At 43.2% G+C, this 21002-nt stretch overlaps 1 protein-coding gene across 3 annotated transcripts; it reads left to right on the top strand.

Moving 5' to 3' along the window:
- The first annotated feature begins 418 nt into the window (after positions 1 to 418).
- On the top strand, positions 419 to 20435 carry ranbp2 (RAN binding protein 2). Of its 3 annotated transcripts, none has more exons than XM_047600099.1 (30): positions 419 to 599; positions 1849 to 1916; positions 2009 to 2120; positions 4613 to 4765; positions 4901 to 5131; positions 5211 to 5353; positions 5505 to 5700; positions 5946 to 6086; positions 6282 to 6441; positions 6583 to 6764; positions 7030 to 7238; positions 7496 to 7619; positions 8260 to 8421; positions 8689 to 8826; positions 9324 to 9455; positions 9609 to 9839; positions 9980 to 10063; positions 10139 to 10280; positions 10399 to 10460; positions 10546 to 14986; positions 15326 to 15403; positions 16306 to 16482; positions 16752 to 16838; positions 16996 to 17171; positions 17364 to 17668; positions 18048 to 18145; positions 18231 to 18379; positions 18466 to 18739; positions 18833 to 19182; positions 19388 to 20435. In XM_047600099.1, exons 1-30 carry the CDS (start codon positions 528 to 530, stop codon positions 19691 to 19693), a joined length of 9183 nt encoding a protein of 3060 aa, XP_047456055.1. In that variant the 5' UTR covers positions 419 to 527; the 3' UTR covers positions 19694 to 20435. The 3 variants fall into 3 exon arrangements, with proteins under 3 accessions (XP_047456055.1, XP_047456054.1, XP_047456056.1); XM_047600098.1 differs by having other exon boundaries at positions 17364 to 17673; positions 18050 to 18145; XM_047600100.1 differs by lacking the exon at positions 15326 to 15403 and having other exon boundaries at positions 17364 to 17673; positions 18050 to 18145.
- Positions 20436 to 21002: the final 567 nt, after the last annotated feature.

The raw sequence follows: 21002 nt of genomic DNA, 5'->3' as shown, positions 1-21002 counted from the left end.
TATATCGATCCCTCAGATTTCAAATAAGTTGCATAAACTGGTTTCAGTGATCATTCTTTGGTAATCAGACATAATCAATTACGCTTTTAAAGTAGTTTTTGAAATGTTTTTTGGCTAAAAACTACCGGTCCTGGAAAATAGTACCAGTTAAAAGCATGTCATACAACATGATAATATAATATATTACCAGTATGTTTTTTTAACACATATATTCATTGTGTATTTCTTACATGTAATAATGTGTAAAGTATATGAATTACACCATTCAACTTCTAACTAATACGTAGAGTCTGGGGTCCACAGAGTCAGAGCCATTAGAGACCACTCTCCTTCAAAATAATGTGCGTCACTGTGCGTCAACCACATCCTCGGTTCTCATTGGTTAAGAAGCTCTGTTCAAAGCCCACGTGACCTGCTGCCATTTGACGGTATTGAGACTGCGCAATATCAATATCACGAAGTGACAGAGGACTTGGTATTAATGTCGGCTCTGTAATACTTTATGAATTTCTGGAACTCTACGCGCCATGCGGCGAAGTAAGGCCGAAGTAGACCGTTACGTATCCTCGGTCCAGAGCTCCTCGCCCTCACTTAAAGAGGTAAGATTAAGTTAAGTCCGCGGCTAATGCTAGCGTGCGGCTGCCATCATGTCACACCGACATGTGTCAGTTAGCCAGCCGGTACAGCCTGTATACTTGTTCACTAAACACTAGTTTGTGGTTTATTTGAGGCTACTTTAAATCGGACAGCTCAGATTCAGTGTTTTGTGTAACCTCTGTTAGCCCTCGCCGACTACCAGGACATACTTAGCTAACCGGCATGATGACGCCCCGTCGTGTCCTCCCCTTCTTTTCGTAAAATGCGCGGCATGGGTTTGTTAGCGTAGCCCTGGGCTAATTAGCATGCTAGGTAGCTTTAACTTAGCATTAGCTGAGTAGTAGGATTCACATATCTGAAAAATACAAGTTCATGGCTGAACTGTTTTCTTTACACTGAGCAGGTATCTCCTGTTAGCAGCTTCACGGCAAACCATGTTCCTAAATCTGCTATTGTTATATTCGTGTTAATTGTTGATTAGATGATCTGGTAGCTGGTTATACTTTACTGGTTCGTTGTGGACTTGGTGTTAGTGAACCTAAATGAGGATGATCAGTCAAACTCATTTTAGTTCAGGGGCCACATACAGTCCATTTGATCTCAGGTGGGCCAGACCAGCACAAAAGCATAATAGTAACGACAGCTCCACATACTTTTCCATTTGTTTCAGTGCAAAGAAGAACGAGTAAATTAGGAGAATGTTTACATTTATTAAACTATCCTTCAATAAAAGAAAAGAAGTTTATTAAGAATGCTTAATGTTTAGTCATGGGTCTCCACTTCTGACTAAAACAATGGACATATTAGGAAAAGCAGTTAATTTCATTGATAAATTGCAGTTTGCTATGTAATTCACACTTTGCAAATTCATGCTGCGTGCCGGATTTGACCCTCTGGTGGGCCACGTTTGGCCCGTGGGATGTATGTTTGACACCTGTGCACTACTACAAGCTACTAGGTCACATATTTGTATGTGTGTTTATGGAGTAGTAGTGTGATTTGCATATTTACCTAAAGATAGAAAAACAGGCAAATGGTTGGAGTGTTTATGATCATACTACCAACAGATACCTATAGAGCCACCAGGGAAGTCACTGCAAAAGATTTAAATTTCAACAGTAAGGCAAATTATCTCTACAGAAGTCAGTAACACTAGTTTGAGCCTTGAAACAAATATCAGAAAGAGCTAATCTTTAACCATAGTGTCTGTGTGCTGGTGGTCTGATTCACTGATGTGTTTTCTCTCCACAGAAACCAGTCAAAGGGTTTTTATTTGCGAAATTGTATTTTGAAGCAAAGGAATATGATCTTGCCAAAAGGTAAGCATGCGAGAGTCTCTATTTATTGATCTAGTGTGTTAGTGCTTCTTATTATAGGGACTGTAATCTTGTATGTTTTATACTTGTCTTAGGCATGTATCGGAGTATCTCAAAGTCCAGGAGAGAGATCCCAAAGCTCACAAATTCCTTGGACAGCTGTATGAGAGAGAAGGAGACGTCAACAAGGCTGTAGGATGCTACAAGGTAAAAAGATTGTGTCAAACAATGGGACAAAATGTTGGGACAAAAATGTTTTTTTTCTGAAAGGTATGGAAGAATGTGGATGATCAGTCTAAAAAGCCGCATGTCACGTTGCTACTTACTGACTTGCTACTTGGTAGAAAGTGAACTTTTGTTACAAAAATAATCCCCAGTGACCAGGATAGTCTGAATGTACATGATTAAATAAGAGGTGTTTATAGGCGGCTTGGTTTTCTGAGTCAAATTGACACCCCCTAGCTACGATGACAGCCTAGAGCATACGCAGACCCTGCGGAAACTCTAGCTCCATAGCTGACATGCAACACCTCAGAAATGTAACTACACGAGCTGTGATTGGTCCACTTGGCAGTAGTGTGTTTCCGCTTAAGTATTTCCGCCTGTTTCTCCATTTTGAAAAAAATGAATTTAATTTCGATTGGTTTTCAATTAATAAAAGATAGAACACATCGCGGAAAGGTTAACTGAGGATGTTTAGAGGTACAAACATTGTGGAAATTGAAGCAGTATGCAGAAACAAAAAAATAACACGACTTTCAAAAAAGACACAGCACCTACTAGTGTTGTTACACAGCAGGACAGACTGAGGAGCGCACAGGTATAAATGTCTCGCACCGGTTCATTTTGATGCTGGTTACAGCGTCAAGGTCCCGTAGTTCTCTAAAAGAGTCTTTAGGTTAAAGACTGCTGTGCCAGTACACGCCCCTGAAACAGCTGAATCATAAATGTATACCACTTCTGATGGGTAAAATAAATTGGTACTTTGGCTGGTACTAAAACCTGTACAGGAAGTACACATGTGCATTGTAAGTAGTTAAAGTTAGTTAATATGAAATGCAAAAAAAAATAAATAATAAAATTTGCTTCCCAAAGTCAAAGCATGGAGGGCTGTGGTGGTTTTCTAAGGGAAAAACAGTATTTTTTTAACCTTGCCCAGGAGGTGGGACACTGCATAGATTGACACTGCTTTTTGGCTTTCATATTGGGGGCCAGTTTGGAATAATGCTCTCGTCATATAGTAAACTGTCACTGTGAGGTAATTACTCTCCGTTGGCCTTGAGGTCCAACTGAGAGCATGACTCTGAGCTTCATCTAATTTGCTTTCAATACGTTTGCGCCGTGTTTCACAGAGGTTAGGAATTACATCTGTGCAGAAAAATGTGCAAGAGGGTTCTGTTATATAACACGTCTCTAATCACTGAACTAGCTGAAAATCCTTAGGAGTGAACATCTTTGTTGCCCTTGTTATTTTTTGCCGCTCTGAACAAATGGTGTATTTGTGATGGAAGGTATCAGTGAGGGACTTTTGCTTTTTGCATGTCAGTGTCATCGCCTTGGCAATGCTGCCTTTATGATATAGCTGGGTGATGCACATCTGTTTATTTGAGTAAGTGACATGCACAAAAAAATGTTATTGATGACGTCTCACACACATTGTCAGCTTGTCCTAACTTTGGCTTGTAGTGATTGGATATTTACTCACATGGAGGAGTTCCCTTGTCCTAGCAACAGGACTTATCCACACACACATATACGAAATCCACACAAAAATGCAAAGCTCAAATTGCCGCAATTAATTCTAAGCTCTAAACTTATTTCTAACCATGGATGGTGAATTGAAGAGTTCAATATTATACTGATAATTGTGGCATCTCTGATGCACACATTCTGCATGGTTTTGTTCCTGTAGATCATTTTCCTGAGCTAATGTTTTAGATGTTTATTCCTGTGGAATTGGAAACACTGGGAATGTGGTTTATCATTTAGTAGGTAATCCATCAAAGCAAACTTTTAAATTGATTCAAATAAAGAATTGTTTATTTGTTATCTGTAGAAGAAGCAGCGTCTCTGACATTTACAGTAGATTTTAATCCTACCAGCAGTGAGTCGTTGACGGCTTCATCCAGACACTCATTAACACGTTCTAATAATATAACTGCATATTAACTGATGCTCGCTCTAATGAAGTCTCTTTCTGGTATTATATTGTTTGCATATTGGAACAATTATGTCACAAGCTGAATGTGCAAAGTCAGTATTGTCCATCCAGGTATTATGCCTTGTACATTTCCATTTCTTTTTATTGCAACTTTTCACACTCCCACTGGACCTCCTGCTTGTCAAATATGCCCTATTAGATTGTGTTCTTAATGCATCGTACAGCACCTCCAGTGTAGGCTGTTACTGTTTGGTCTTTCATAAGAGCAATCTCCAGTTTAATAAAGATATTCAGTTATTAACGTGGGAGAGGTAAGAGGAGGTGTTGAGTTTTTGTTCTCTGTTAGCACAAAGAAGGAAAAATAAGATATTAAATAAAATGAAATATAAAATGTGTGTACAAAAAAATGACATTAACCTTGCAGAGCTTTCTTTTTATCTCTTCGATGCTGTTTTTAGAAACCCTGGCTTTTGGATAAATCACTTGTCCACAGGCTTTTGTATGCCTAGCACTAATATACCACCACCTCTTTATCTAGCGCTCAGTGGACTTGAACCCGGCCCAGAGGGACCTGGTGCTGAAGGTGGCGGAGTTACTGGTCAGTAAGGAGGAATGTGACAGCAGAGCAGAGTTTTGGGTGGATAGAGCTGCAAAGGCGTTGCCAGGGAACCCAGCGGTCTTCAACCTGAAGGTGAGGCTGCTTCACTTTTGGTGCTTCTGTTTCCCACTGGCCCTGATGTTGTCCTTATTAGTCACACAATCCAAATACAAAGAGTAAGGGATGCTACAAGACCTAATTTTGGTTTATCTATGCCTCACCACACAGGAGCGTCTCCTGAGTCGTCAGGGTCAGCAGGGCTGGAACCGGTTGTTCGACCTCCTTCAGACCGAACTGGCAGCACGACCAGCTGACGCCCACGTGAATGTGAAGCTGGTTCAGCTGTTTTGTCAGGATGGCCGGCTGGATCAGGCTGTTAAACACTGCCTGGCTACTGAGAAGAGGGGCTTGCTGCGCCACAGTCTGGACTGGTACACTGTGGTGGTGCAGACACTGCAGGTTAGTGTGGATTCAGGTGTTCACAGACCTGTACTTCAAACTTCAAACAGCATCAAATAATGTTTGACCTTTGTTTCAGGAATATTTGGCTCAGCCCAGCATCTCCAGCAATGAGAAGGCGTGTCGACACCTCCAGAAAGAGCTGCTGTTGGCTCGGTGCAGCCTGATGCGAATCACACTCTCCCAGAGCAGTGTGCAAAACAGCCTAGATGCTCTCAGAAAGTAGGTCCCAGATCGTTTGTATACATATTCTATAACAGAATATTTCTACAGAAGCAAAGGTTGATTTTATCACACCAACACTTCTTCATAAACACAGAAAACATTGTGTTCGGTTTTATTTTTACATATTTTTTTTTAACTGTGTGTGTAGTTTTGACCAAGCTATGCAGACGCTGAGCAGCGTCGCCGGCCGCCATGCAGACGACCTTTATGAGGTGTTTTTGGAGATGAGAGGTCACCTCTATCTGCACGCCGCCACACTGCTGCTGAAAATGGCCCAGGATCGCCAACAGACCTGGAGGGCCGTCACTGATCTGTCTGCTCTGTGCTACCTGCTGGCATACCAGGTACTGACTCAACTACCTGTTCATCAGATCCACTGTAGTGAAATAATATAAAATATAAAAGTGTTACAAGTTACATTATTAAGTTGGAAGTGTCCTCTAACGGGGTGACATGACTTGTCGAGTCATTCATCTGTTACAAGCTGTTTTTCTAAGTGCAGATGAGTTTTGCCTTCCTTTTACAGATTTAATTTGAGCAAACATAGATGATCTTTGATTTGATGATGTTTTGTTTGTCTTTCAACAAGGTTCCCAGACCAAAGGCGAAAGGGACCAAAAGGGACCAGTCAGCCCCACAGCTCCTGGAGCTCCTGGCCAATGACCGACAGAGTCAGGCTGGACACATGTTGCTCAATCTGAGCCCTGATGCATCAACATTAATCGGACAGGTCCGACTTTGTGTTCTGGTTTAGTTTTCTCAAACAGTGTATCTGTTTCAGTCATAGATTTTATGCAAGTGCAAACAATCAAGCGATGCCACAGTGTTTTCTGTGTTAGCTTCACAATATCATAAATGGCAGTGATACATAAAAACTGTACATTTATATTCATCAGATGTTTAACTCCCTATTTTCTCTGTGTAGGTGGTGGAGGTCTTTGGGAATCGTAGTGGTCAGGACTCTCTGTTTGAACTCTTGTGGGGTACACAAGCCTCCACTGCGTCTTCCTTTATTGCCAATGATGACATACACTCCATTAGATCCATAGCTCCTGAGATCTCTCATCTGGCCAAATGTGACACAGGTACAAAATCAATAATCTCACTGAATATTAAAGTAACCAGAAAATCTATTCAGTTTATTTTTTTTAATGGAAGTTGCTGCTAGGAATGAGTAGCTAGTAACTACTCTCAATCTGTGATTGAAACTTTTATTTAATGTGTAGGCGCCATCCTGCTGCACAATGGCGAGTTACAGCATCTGAGCTGGTTGGGCCTACAGTGGGCCCTCTCTGGCCAAAGACCGGCGCTCCGGGACTGGCTGCAGCAACTCTTTCCCAGGCTGATGCTGGGAACCTCCAAACTAGACACCAATGCACCAGAATCTATATGCCTGTTGGACCTGGAGGTAAGGTGGAATCACCTGGTTTGGTGGATGAATGTAAAACATGTCCCAAGAGTGCTATGAAATGTATGAATGAGAGAATTATTTAACTCCGACATCCTGCTTATAGAAATACTTTTATTTGTGGTCTTTTCTTTCCTCCTGTCAGTCTGCATGTTTGACTTTATATTTTATGCAAGTTATTGATACTTAACAGTTTTCTACAAAATGACACTTTGCCACTCGGTCCATGTGTTGTTCCTGAAATGTATTCTTCCTCTCCGTCCAGGTGTTTCTGTGTGGTGTGGTGTTCTGTAGCCACTGTCAGCTCCAGGAGACGGCAAAGATCAGCAGTGGAGTGAATCAGCAGCAGCAGCAGCAGCAGCAGCAGCTCTATGAGCCTCGTTGCCTCCCTCTTCCTCTCCTCCGCCTCTTGACCACTGACAGGCAGAGGGAGTGGTGGGATGCCATCTACAGCCTCATTCACAAACGAGCAGCGTGAGTTTCAAAACGCCAACATCCAGATAGAAGAATATAGACTTGAACAGCAAATATCACAAACATAAAAACGGTTATATCAACCTGTTTGATTTGGCCTCGTCTTACTGTACATTTCATATAATGAATTAGTAAATGGACCAAAAAGCAGTGGATCAGATTCTACTGTTTTTATTCCTATAGCAGACCTGTTGTTACTTTTACTGTCATCAATGTAGAGCCCTAATGTTCTGTGTTTTTGATGCATGCTTTTGCAGTCCAGGCATGTCGGCCAAGCTGCGGATGATTGTGCAGCATGGGCTGAGCACTCTGAGGGCTGGAGAGAAACACGGGCTTCAACCAGCGATGGCCATCCACTGGGCTCAAAGTCTCAGCCAGACAGTACGCACACAGACACACAGTTATGCATACACTTAAACTCAGTGGTTTTACAAACACTTCATGTTCTCTCAAAGTTCTGGACCTCATGTGATAATGATCTGTTTTTACAGAAAAGGCTGCATGAACAACGCTACATGAACATCAACATTGCAGCAGATTTGTTTCATTGAAAACATTGCTGAATTTGCTAGAACAACCATCAGTTTGCTTAGTGACAGCCTTTTAAACTCTGATAACCTGCACTGACAGCTTAAAATGCATTAGGTAACCGAGCACCTTGACTGAAAGGGACAGGTGTGTCTGCAAAGTATCTGGCACTCTCTCTACAGCTGCTAAACAGGATTAGGTTTAGGATGTCTTCACTGCCACATGTGCCACTTCTTTGGCTTAAACATGTGTTGTTATTTTAAAGTAGGCTCTGTAATATATTACGATTTTCTTATCGTCAGACATATGTGTGAAGATAAGTATAAGTATAAGTAATATATATCTAAAATAAGACATAATGACCCTCATTAATCTATTGACTGATAAAATGACTTGTGTCAAAGTTGTTCTGTGTATCATTCCTACATTCAGCTAATATATAAAGCTCACCTTCTTTCTGACATGAGGTCTGTTGGTATGTTTAACAACACAGGGTGATGGAGTGAACTCGTACTATGACCAGAAGGAGTACATCGGCCGCAGTGTGCACTACTGGAAAGTTGTCCTCCCACTGTTGGAGAAGATCAGAAACAGACGCAGTATACCAGAACCCCTCGAACCCCTCTTTATACACTTTCCTTCCAAAGATATTCAGGTTATTACCTTTTTCATGGATTTATTTTATGTGTAGCCATCTTTATCTTCAAGGCTAGTCCTGAGTCTAACCATCTGGAAGATTATGGCTGTATTATCTGATAATTATTGTCTTTGAAATTGCCTCTTACAAGCCATGGTTATGCTGTTATACTATGAAATACTGTGAGTGCTTACATCCTGTAGTGTGTAACTCTTATTCATGTATCATTTTATTTGTAACTACCCTATTAGATTTAAGGACCGTATGGCTGTGTTTTCTTTTCAGGTTTCTTCTGTGAAAGGTTATGAAGAGGAAGCCAAAATAGCTTATGCAGCTCTTCTTGACATTGAAGGTAGAACAGAGGAGGCCATCGCTACCCTGGAAACCATCAATAACATGTCTTCCGCCTGGCATTTAGCTCAGGTAAATCTTACTGGAAACATAACTGAGATAACTTCAGCTTCTGCCATTTGACTTTTTATTTTATTTTATTCACACTACAAATTCAAGAATCCAGTCTTTGTTTTCTAGAGTCCATGACTACTCTACGTACTAGAAGCACCAACAGGACATAACACACAGGAGGATATAAGCGTTTTTGAAAGTGACATAGTTATTGTATGAGTTAATATTTGAAAGGAACATAGCATTCATCATGAAGGCCACAAAAAGCACTGAATCACTTCTGTTTTCACTGACAGCACGTTTTTTTCCTCCACTCCATCTTCCAGTCTTGGTAACATTTTGGTAAAAATACCCTTTAAGTGCCTATATGTATCAAGACTTAAAATTCACTCAGATCAGTGAAATTTTGTGTAATATCACATTAGTACATGTCTCATATCCTATCTAGTGCTACCTATTTTTGCGCTTGTCTTTCAGTTTTTTGTTTTCTGCAATGTGCGACGATTTCTTTGCAGATCTATCAGCGGCTGTCAGAGGAGGCCAGCAATGGGGTTGAGGAGACTCAAGATAGATGCATCACTTTTCTGAGAAAATTCAGGACATACTTGTCTAAGATCTACAATGCCAATGCAGATGACATTGACAAGGCAAGTCACCATTTTTAACCTTCACAACATAGAATATCACAATGGATGTTTAGTACGTTTTTGTTTTTTACATTGTGAAAAGTTTTCTTCATGTTTTCACCAGTGAATGTGACGCTTGTAGCTGAGTGTACATTGCCCTCTTTTTCTGTACAGCTGCCTGTTTCCATGGAGGAGGTCGTGGACCTTCTGAATGATGTAAACCAGCAGCTGGGGGATACTGAGGAGGCCATGGATGAAGAGGACGAGAAGGAGGAGGAGCAGCATCGAAGGGGACCCACCCACTCAAGCCCTGCTCATCCCACAGAAACCAGTGCAACAATATCCCACATTAAGTTTTCCACTCCTTCTCCCAACAAAAGCATTGTATCTCCTTCCAAACGACTGGTAGGTCCAGATATTATTGGCTACTATTAAGAAGACCTTCTCAGTTTTTTACTTTTTATGTAGGGTTACATTGTATTCAGCACAGATTTTCTTTGTCCACACATCTAATTTTCTGTCATTCATTGATCTCTGTTCTTCAGATTTCTCCCAAGTCAGCACCTCATTGGGCAGAGGACCAGAAAAGTCTCCTTCAGATGCTGTGCCAGCAAGTAGAAGCCCTCAAGGTCAGAACTGGAGACATTAGAGACACCATTAGATCAGCTTAGAGATGAGATTTTTATTGATGCCTTGTTTTGCAGAATGAGGTTCACGACCTGAGACACAACTCATCAGGGAATGTAGGCTCTCCTCGTCATAAGATGTATGGCGAGACCTATGGAGCAGAAGGCCTGCAGGAACCTTTTACCCCAGTCCAGTCCTACCATGGGGCCCCTCTAACTGGTAAGTATGCTACACAGAAATAGAAAGTGTTTAAAGTTGTGTATCCCATCATTATGCCTACATGTACTGGACAGAAATCATTAACTCATCTTTATATACATGTCTGTCTTTTTTTAAGTTGCCACAACAGGCCCCTCTGTGTTCTACAACCAGTCTCCAGCTTATGTAACTCCCACCAAGGTAATTTACATTAACATTGCTTTACATTAATAGTCTTGTGCAGAGTATCTGAAGTGACATTTGATTTTGATTTTCTTTCACACAGGGCCCAATGTACAGTGTGAACCGTATTCCACCTCAACAGCATATGTATGCCTACCAGCCGCCCACTCACACACCTCCATTGCAAACAGCCGCACCCTGTATCTACCCTCCACAAGAGCAAGTCTTTGGTGCCCCTCTGCGGTTTGAATCACCAGCCACGAGTCTTCTTTCCCCATATAGTGAAGAATATTATGGCCAGAGCGTTACCCAACAAACTACAAACCCTCCCCTACCTGAACCTGGCTACTTCACTAAGCCATCTATAGTCCCTGTTCAGCCCCCAAAAGGCAATGAGGGAAACCCTATGGAGTTTGGGAAGCTCTCGTTTAGCCAGCAGGCCCCTGCTGAAGTCCCCAGGGTGCCTAGTTTTGGAGCAGGGGCAGTGGCCCATTCTACACCTTCAGCTGCTCTTAAATTCAACTCCAACTTTAAATCCAATGATGGGGATTTCACTTTCTCTGCTTCCCAAACCAGACATAGTGAAAGTTTGCTTGGCCTTTTGACATCTGACATGCCTGCTAAAACAGATCCTTTTTCAGAGAAGCTTCCAGCTCAGGACCAGTCCCCCAGCAAACCAGGCATCTTCACCTTTGGCAATAAAAGTGTTGCTAACTGCTCAGTTGATTCATCTCAGAGCACAGCCACTGGAAGTCTGTTTGGAAAGGTGGAGCAGCCTTTTAAATTTGGGGATATTGCCAAGCCAGTGTTTGGGTTGGTCTCGTCTGCACCAGAGCAGGAAAAAGCAGTTGAGAGCGACAATGACAGCACTCATGTTGAGGAAGATGAAGATGGGCCTCACTTTGAACCCATTGTGCCTCTTCCTGACAAAGTAGATGTAAAAACAGGTGAGGAGGAAGAGGAAGAAATGTTTTGCAACAGGGCAAAGTTGTATCGATTCGACACAGAGACAAAAGAGTGGAAGGAACGTGGTATTGGCAATGTTAAAATCTTGAAACACAATACTAAAGGAAAGGTTCGTCTCCTAATGAGAAGGGAGCAGGTACTTAAAATCTGTGCAAACCACTACATCACTGGTGATATGTTATTGAAACCCAATGCAGCCTCTGATAAATCCTGGGTATGGAATGCCATTGATTATGCAGATGAAGAGCCTAAGCCCGAACAGCTGGCCATCCGGTTCAAAACTGTAGATGAGGCATCACTTTTCAAAGCAAAGTTTGAGGAAGCACAGAAAATTGTATTCAAAACACCAGAAAAGCACAATCAGCCGGAGAAGAAGGAAGAAAGCTTTAAAGGTTCTGAATCACTGGCAGCCCAGTTTGCACTTAAAGAAGGAGAATGGGAGTGCAGTGTGTGCTGTATAAGAAATAAACCCACAGATATGCAGTGTGTTGCATGTCAACATGCCAATCCCAAGGCTACTTCAAAACCAGACATTCAGGCCACTGGTGAAACCAAAGTCAGTCCATTTACTTTCAAATTTGGTACTGATTCATCAAAACCAAGTAGTTCTACCACTGCATTTACTGGATTTGGTGCTTTTGCAGCTTCTGCCCCCTCCGTACCCTCTTCATTTACATTTGGGTTCAACTCTTCAAAACCTGCTGACATGGTACCCAGTACCTTTGGTTTTGGCTTTGGGGCCGGGTTTTCAAAAAAAACAGAACAGTGGGTCTGTGAGGCATGTTCCACAAGAAATGAATCCTCGTCAGACACTTGTGCTTCTTGTAAAGCTTTTAAAGCCCCAGTTAAAACAACTGCACCTACACCAGCTGCAGACCCACCTGCTTTGCAGCCTGCTACATCTGACTCTGGATTGGCCCAGTTTAGCAAGAAGCCTGGGCAGTGGGATTGTGATGTATGCGAAGTAAGAAATGAAGCATCTTCTGATAAATGCGTCGCCTGTAATAGCTTGAATCCTGCTGCTAAATCAAAAGACGTAGCTGTAGCGGCACCAAAACTGCCAGCATTATCAGGAGTTGGGCAGTGGGACTGCAATGCCTGCCTGGTCAGAAATGACGCATCAGCAGCCAAATGTGTTTCCTGTGGAGAACCCAATGAGAATCCGTCTTTGGAGGCACTGTTTGGCAAGAAGGATGGAGAATGGGATTGTGACGCTTGTCTGGTGAGAAATAAGGCCTCTGCCAGTAAATGTGTATCCTGTCAAACGCCAAATCCCGATGCTAAAAGCATAAGCAGCAGGGGTTCTTCAGCCTCAGCTTCCAACTTCAACTTTAGCTTTGGAACTTCTTCAAATCAGCCTGCTAACACTGGATTTACGATGCCATTTGGAAGTGGCAGCGCTTTTCAGTTTGGTCAAAACAAAGAAAAAAAGGAAGCCTCTTCTTTTAAGTTTGAAGCTCCTCAGTCTGGATCTAGTGCCACTAGTTCCTCAGGCTTCTCGTTTTCAATGCCCATTCCAGCTGGTGGCTTCAAGTTTGGCATTGAGGACTCTGCAAAAGAAACCCCCTCAGCCAGTAATCAACCAGCATCGGGATCAGCCTCCAGTTTTCTTAAAAGCATAGCTGACAAACACAAGGAGACAGAAAATGCATCTATGCCCTCAGAGAGCCAAACAGAACAAGATCAGAATCCATTGATTGCTGGAAAAGACGATTCTTTCAGTTTTGCAGACTTGGCAAAATCGACTGGAGGGGACTTCCAGTTTGGTCAGAGTGATCCCGACTTCAAAGGTTTCTCTGGGGCTGGTCAGCAAGTGTTCTCATCAATCCTGGCAACCCCGACCAAGAATGACACCTTAAATGAGGACGAGGATGATATGTACAAAACTGAGGAAAATGATGATATCCAGTTTGAACCAGTGGTGCAGATGCCTGACAAGGTGGACCTGGTAACAGGAGAGGAGGATGAACAGGTTCTTTATTCTCAGCGAGTAAAATTGTTCAGATTCGACACCAGCACCAGTCAGTGGAAAGAGCGCGGTGTGGGAAACCTGAAATTCCTGAAAAACACTACCAATGGTCGGCTAAGAGTGCTGATGAGAAGAGAACAGGTTCTGAAGGTGTGCGCCAACCACTGGATCACCACCACAATGAACCTTAAACCACTGTCTGGCTCAGACAAAGCGTGGATTTGGATGGCCAATGACTTCTCTGATGGAGATGCCAAACTAGAACAGTTGGCTGCCAAATTTAAAAGCCCCGAGCTTGCTGAGGAGTTTAAAGAAAAGTTTGAAGAGTGCCAGAGACTTCTCTTAGATATCCCCTTACAAACACCCCACAAGCTGGTTGACACAGGAAGAACAGCACACCTCATTAAGAAAGCAGAGGAAATGAAGTCTGGTTTGAAAGACTTAAGATCCTTCTTGACAGATGAGAAAACTAAGATCAAAGACGATGACACCCAAGGAGACAATACAACATCCAGTGATGTGTCAAGTCTTGTTATCAAGTCTCATGCTGAAACAACTGGCCCCAACTTGGAGTGGGATAACTATGACCTCCGAGGAGACCCTTTAGATGAAACTACTGACTCATCCATCTATGCCTCCCCCATTGCCAGCAGCCCCCTGAGAAAGAACCTTTTCCGTTTTGGGGAATCCACCGGCGGGTTCAGTTTCAGCTTCCAACCTGGCATCAGCCCATCCAAATCACCTGCCAAGCTTAACCAGAGCAGAGCCTCAGTGGGTACTGATGATGAGCAGGATGTGACCCAGGATGAAGAGCGGGATGGCCAGTACTTTGAACCTGTGGTCCCCTTGCCAGATTTGGTGGAGATCTCCACTGGAGAAGAAAATGAACAAGTAGTGTTCAGTCACAGAGCAAAACTGTATCGCTATGATAAAGAACTGGGACAGTGGAAGGAGAGGGGTATTGGTGACCTCAAGATCCTGCAGAATTACGATACCAAGCGAGTGAGGTTGATTATGAGACGAGACCAGGTGCTTAAGATCTGTGCCAACCACTGGATCACAGCCCCCATGAAGCTGGAACCTATGAAGGGTGCAGAGAAGGCTTGGGTCTGGAGTGCCATGGACTTTGCTGAAGTAGGAGAGGGTAATATTGAGCAGCTGGCTGTGAGATTCAAGCTGCAGGACACTGCGAATACATTCAAACAAGTCTTCGATGAGGCCAAAGTTGCACAAGAAAAGGAAGAGCTCATGATTCCAGTGACACCTACAGTTGTCGTACCACAAGATGGTGGAACTTCAGGACCAGCAAAGGTTGTTACACCTACAGTATGTGGGAAGGCAGCCATTGCTGTTTTGGAAGAGACAACGAAGGAACGCACAGAGCTTTCTCCTGACACTAGACCATGTCCAGCTGGGTCTCCAAGTCCAGTCAGTCCACCAAAGAGTGTGGTGTCTCCCCCAAAGTTTGTCTTTGGCACTGATACCGTTCACAAGATTTTTGGCAGTCCTAAATCTGCTGAGGAGCCTGCATCTGGTTTGAAAGCCAAAGGGTCAGGAGGCCCTGCCAAGACCTCACCTGCAGCTCCTGCCTTTAAAATCCCGGAGAAAGGTAAAAAGTCCTTGAAACATTATATGTTTTAAATTGGTATATGTGTAGCTGTTTCTATTTATTATAGTTGTACTCCACTGTCTGCTGTTGTCTGCACCTCATTGCTCCATTATTTCAGTTGGATAGAAGTTTGACGCAAGCTGTATAAATATCAGAGTTTACATTCCCTCCTCATTCTTCCACTTTATATGTGGTTAATCACATGTGAGCTATACCTGTACATTTGGTAAAAACACACACTCATAGTATTACACATTTTAACATCTCTGGCATTGTTTTCTGATAATACACCAGCCTCACAATTAGTTTCTCTTCGCCCAACAACTCATCCTCCTTTAGGGCTGGATTTTAGGCTTTTCAAAGATAACCCAATGGCTTTTTGGACCAGCACATCAACCACCCAATTTGAATCCCCAGGTACTCTAACCACTGCAGTGTGTGTTAACACTTATCAGCTTTCACTTGGCTGGCCATTACTACCAAAAAGAAATAACCTGGATGCACGGAGTGGGGAAAAAAAACTGTGAAGCTAATGTGTTGCATGTCCAGTGTGTGGAGATGCAGTTTGTTTTGTCAATATAGGACATTATAATACCTGAAACAGCACCATATCTACCTAACTCAGTTTTGTACTTCTAGCTGCAGACTAATCGGGGCCATGATGGAAATGGCCTGCAATGACAGTTTAATAATTTCATATAAGTCAGTAATAATGTGACTAATAACTATATCACCTGGCGAATCTGTGTCCCTCTTGAGTAAAAGGATTGTTATTTTTAAATATACCATGTCGTTAACCATAGTTAACTGTTAGTTAGAAAGAACCAAAGCAGAGTTGTGAATAGCATCAGGACACATCAGAACAAGCTGAATGTCTTCTGAAAGGTGAGCTGAGAGCAGAGGGCGTTCCTTCAGAGAGGAATGCACCATGTGAACGTCACTCGTGCCATTTTTAGTGCTGGATGTGTAGCAACAGCATGAAATGTAACTCCGTTTCCGCCTGTGATGTGCACCTCAGCAAAATCTAATTAGGATTCTAATAATCTCAGGTATTTATGCTGTTTAATGCTACTCAACCATGTGTCCACAGTAAGAGTTGAACCTGGAGACCAAACAGAAATGCTCTTACAACTGGTCCGTCACTGTTGTTAATCAAATGCATGCTGTTCAGTATTGATGTGCATGACCCGTGTGTGTGTGTGCGTGTGTGTGTGAGTGCGTGTGTGTCTAACATCTCTGTGGTTATGAAGGAAATAAATCCAAACATTGCCTTCCCGGTAACTTTGTATCATTGCTTCTATTGTTTCTGGCAATCACAGGGTCTTCCCAGGCAGAAGGGGGCAGTGCAGGGTCAGATGACGATGATGATGTGGTGGTTGTGTATGTCAGGGAACCCACTGCTGAACAGGCGGCTCTAGCCAAAAAACTCCAGCTGCCTCTCACCTTCTTCTGCTACCAGAATGACCCGGGCTACACCAGCGACGATCAAACTGACGGTGAGACCGAAAGATGTAAACGTGCTTGATTTACATGTGACTAATTTTTACACACACTTACAGATCATTTCTTGGTTGCAAATATTAAATGTTGTATCTTGTCATGATATCAAAATATTCATTAAAACCTACAAAGCTGATAAAAATACATTGCCCACTCATGACCACTGACTTTGTCCAAGTTGTCTAGGATTTGATATTTCTTCTTTTTTAGTAAGTAGACGTCTAATGCAAGAGCAATATGTCTTAAATTTGTTTTGAACTTATAGATGAAGACTACGAATCTGCAGTGAAAGCCTTGAATGGAAAGCTCTACCCCGACCCTCCTGAGAAAAAAGCTGCGGCTTGTGGTGATGGTACGTGTGTCGTGTGTGTTTCGAAAGACATTTTGAGACGGATAAAAGCATTTTAATATAAATTCTCGGCCAAAAATATGTGGATTTAATCTCCATCTAGTTCTGGCGCCACATACCAGTCATTCTCTTATTCTGATCTCATGTGTGCTGCATGCAGAGCCAGACTGCCAGGTGGTGTGGGAGAAGAAGCCAACACCAGAGGAGGAGGAGAAGGCCAAGAGCCTCCAGCTTCCACCCACCTTCTTCTGTGGACTGAGCACCACAGATAGCGACCCTGACCACGACAAGCCTGAAGACTTTGACACGGAAGTCCGCAAAGCACATCAAGTCTTGGTAATGGACACAGCTCTTAGATAGGACCACATGATAAATGATCGACTTCCTGTTTTCTTTTAAAGTCGAGTCGATGACGCAACGCTTTGTAACAGTGGAATCTATGTTGTTGACCTGAATCCATATTGTAGTGTGTCCCAGAAAGGAAGCTATGGAGGAATAATTTGAGTTTAATTCCTACATTTGTTTCAGGCTGCCCAGTTAAACACAGCTGACCAGGCCTCCATCAGCCCTGACCAGGCCTCCATCAGCCCTGACCAGGCCTCCATCAGCCCTGCCCAGGCCCCGGCAGAGCCATCAGGCTCATCATCTAGTGGTGCAGACTCCTCGGCCAGCACCTCTGTGCCAGACCAGCAGATTTCAGACCAGCCAACTGAGTCTCTGAGTGAAGCTCGTCCCAGCAGTGCTCCCATTGACCTGTCCACTAAGAAGAGCCCGGCAACAGAGTCCGACGTTGGGACTGACACCTCAGCGCCTGCTTCTACTACAACTAGTCAACAAGGTATAGGAGACTTCTGCTGCCAAGTTTAAAGTTATGAATGTATTTTACTAACAAATCTCAACATCCACCGTCACTTGTGGCCTGGAATAATATATACGTAGTTGAACCACGGACTATTCTTATCAAGAAATAACTGTTAAATATCTAATTTTCTGAGTAAATTAACATTGTGGATACTTTATCTTGTATTTTGGATATTCAACAAGGAGTTTAAAGATTATGGTTTTATGTTTTTTGTTGAAACATAACATTTGGTTTAATCCATTCAGGGTTCTCTTTGTCCCCTTATCAGTTGATGAATTAATCATTTTGAATCCTGATCAGTATTATCTTCTGAAATTTTTCAGTTAACTATTTAACAACTTTATTCTTCCAGGCACCGACTCTTCTGGCTTCGGCTTCAGCTCGTTAGGAGGCTTTTCTTTTGCTGACCTGGCCCAGTCCACAGAAGGATATGCATTTGGATCAAAAGGTTAGCTTCAGTATTGTTTGGTGGAAAAATTACCAACATCATCAAAAACTTGTTTTCATCATGTCTTCTGTTTATCTTGACGCAGATTCTAATTTCTCGTGGGCTAATGCTGGAGCGTCAGTATTTGGGTCAATGGCGTCTGCTGCACCAAAGAACGATGAGGAGGGAAGTGATGAAGAAGAGGCTCCTAATAATGTGGACATTCACTTTGAGCCTATCGTGTCACTACCTGAGGTACATTTGAGTTTTCTCAAGAGAGTAAATAGACGACTGTTGGTGGAGGTACAGGTCTACAAGTCTCCCTTGTGTTTGTGAATCAGGTGGAGACAAAGTCTGGAGAGGAGGATGAGGAGATCCTGTTTAAGGAGCGCACCAAGCTGTACCGGTGGGACCGGGACCTCAGTCAGTGGAAGGAGCGAGGCATCGGAGACATCAAGATCCTCTACCACCCAGCCAAACGTTTCTATCGAATCCTGATGAGGAGAGAGCAGGTGCTGAGGGTGTGTGCCAACCACACCATCACCCAGGCCATGGAGCTTAAACCCATGAACGCCTCGGCCAACGCTCTCATTTGGACTGCCACTGACTACTCAGGTAAATATGAAGCCAGAATGTCTGCACGTTTTTAAACCAGTCACCTCGCACGTGTTCATTCTCCCACGTTGTTCTCTCTGATGGTCTGCTCAGACGGGGATGGTGTAGTGGAGCAGCTGGCAGCCAAGTTCAAAACCCCTGAGATAGCTGAATCCTTCAAGAAGACCTTCTGCGAGTGTCAGAGCCGCATGGGCCAGACCGACGATTCATGCCTCTCCTCACCACACATGTCCAGAGTTCAGGAGCACTCCAGAGACAGTAACCCGCGGGTGTTCCTCGCCGTGGCAGCTGATGGCCAGCCGCTGGGTACTGTTACTATAGAGCTGTTCTCCCATATTGTCCCCAAGACTGCAGAGAACTTCCGGGCTCTCTGTACTGGTGAGAAAGGATTCGGGCTGCGGGACTCTATCTTCCATCGGGTCATACCAGAGTTCATGTGTCAGGTAAGTTGTTTATCAAGATCAGAAGACTGTAGTTTTAAATATTCCAAAATACAAAGGAACTTATCTTCCTGTTAATGCACTACTGTGTTATTTTTAATCATCACGTCAGATCAATACTGGAGGGCAGGCAGAAATGAAAGCAGTTTGTTAATAGCAGACTTGCATGTATATAACACGACTAAGAAGTCTCCCATTGGTGTTTTAGGGTGGTGACATTACCAAGAGTGATGGCACAGGAGGCAAGTCCATCTATGGCACGGAGTTCGAGGATGAGAACTTTGACGTTCGGCACACGGGCCCAGGCATCCTGTCAATGGCCAATCGGGGTCGCGACACCAACAACTCTCAGTTCTTCATAACCCTGAAGAAAGCCGAACACCTGGACTTCAAACACGTGGCTTTCGGCTGGGTCTGCGACGGAATGGACGTGGTGCAACAGATGGGAGAGCTGGGCACAAAGGGTGGTCACCCCACAAAGAAGCTTGTCATCACAGACTGTGGACTGTTGTAGCTTTTTAAATATGACGATCAAGCTTCCCAGCTTGGTTGAGGTTACTAGGGCCAACAAAGATAACAGCGTGTTCCTTGTGCAGTGCATACCCTCCTGCTAAAAGCAAATCCTTAGTCTTTAGGCATTGATCATAAGACTTATTATATCCTATAGGATCACTGCGACCTGTCCCCAGTCAAGCTGGAGTTTATAATTATCTCACCATTAGATAATGTGTCACCGAGGGGAAGCATGGTGTAGTAGTATGTGGGAGGAGGCTCTTGCACTTGCGTCTTTATGATCTGTCAATAAATTGTCATTATATGTTTATTTTGTGTGTATAATTGTACATGGACTACTTTTTTAATGTTTATTTCTTGTCTTGCATGTTCTTAAGTACCCACTGTGGTGTTTTCCCCATTTCTATAAGTCTTACTAAGAAAGGTGTGGTTGTTTATTGAATGCAGTTATTGGTTTGTAACTCCTGCCTTCTCTCCAAATGCTGCCTCTTTATTTTTGCTGTTGGGTGGCCCCTGGTGGTTTTTCCCTGTGTAAATGGATTTAACACTGAAGGTAGTTACCCACATAGACTAAAGCCACCTCACAGCGTTTCCTTGTGAAATGATGGTGGCTGGATGATCTGGATTGAAGTTTACAGAGGGGATCCCAGTACATGTATAGTTTGAGATAATCACAATGAAAGTTGAAATGGTGCTTGTTGTACCGAAATAATATGCTGATAAATAAAACCGCTTTACAGTTAGTGGATTGTTGTGCTTCTAATTGTTCTGTCCTTTTTAAATTGCTCGCTACAGTCTCGCCAAACGTGTGGTGCCATTGTCTACTTTGTTCTCCAATCCTAGATTTTTACAGCTCAATGGCAATATCTTCATACATTTGTTTTCTATAAGCGCTTTTCTGCTGGAGCCTGTCCCAGCTGTCATCGGGTGAGAGGCGGGGTACATTGTGGACAGGTCACTAGTCCATCACAGGGCTAACGCAGAATTAATTCAGAACCACTGATGAACCTAATGAGCATGTCATTGGACAGTGGGAGGAAGTCGTGTGGGAGTACCCAGAGAGAACCCATGTGGACACACAGCGAATAAGCAAACTGCACAGAAAGGGCCGGGACCTTCTTTGAACCATCTGAGAGGCATCAGTGCTATTCACACACCACTGTGCCTTAGGTGTATCTTTAGTCTGGGAACAAAGCCTGAGAGGCTGAAGAAAAGTTTTTATCCCAATGCTATCCATCTGCTCAACTCTGGGCCTTGACTGGACTTCAATACCACTGCACCTTATTCACACAGCTGCTTTAAAATATTGT

The sequence above is a fragment of the Mugil cephalus genome, chromosome 12, assembly GCF_022458985.1.
Source record: "Mugil cephalus isolate CIBA_MC_2020 chromosome 12, CIBA_Mcephalus_1.1, whole genome shotgun sequence".
In the NCBI taxonomy this organism is placed as follows: domain Eukaryota; kingdom Metazoa; phylum Chordata; class Actinopteri; order Mugiliformes; family Mugilidae; genus Mugil; species Mugil cephalus.
This window is presented reverse-complemented; position numbering and strand designations above follow the sequence as displayed.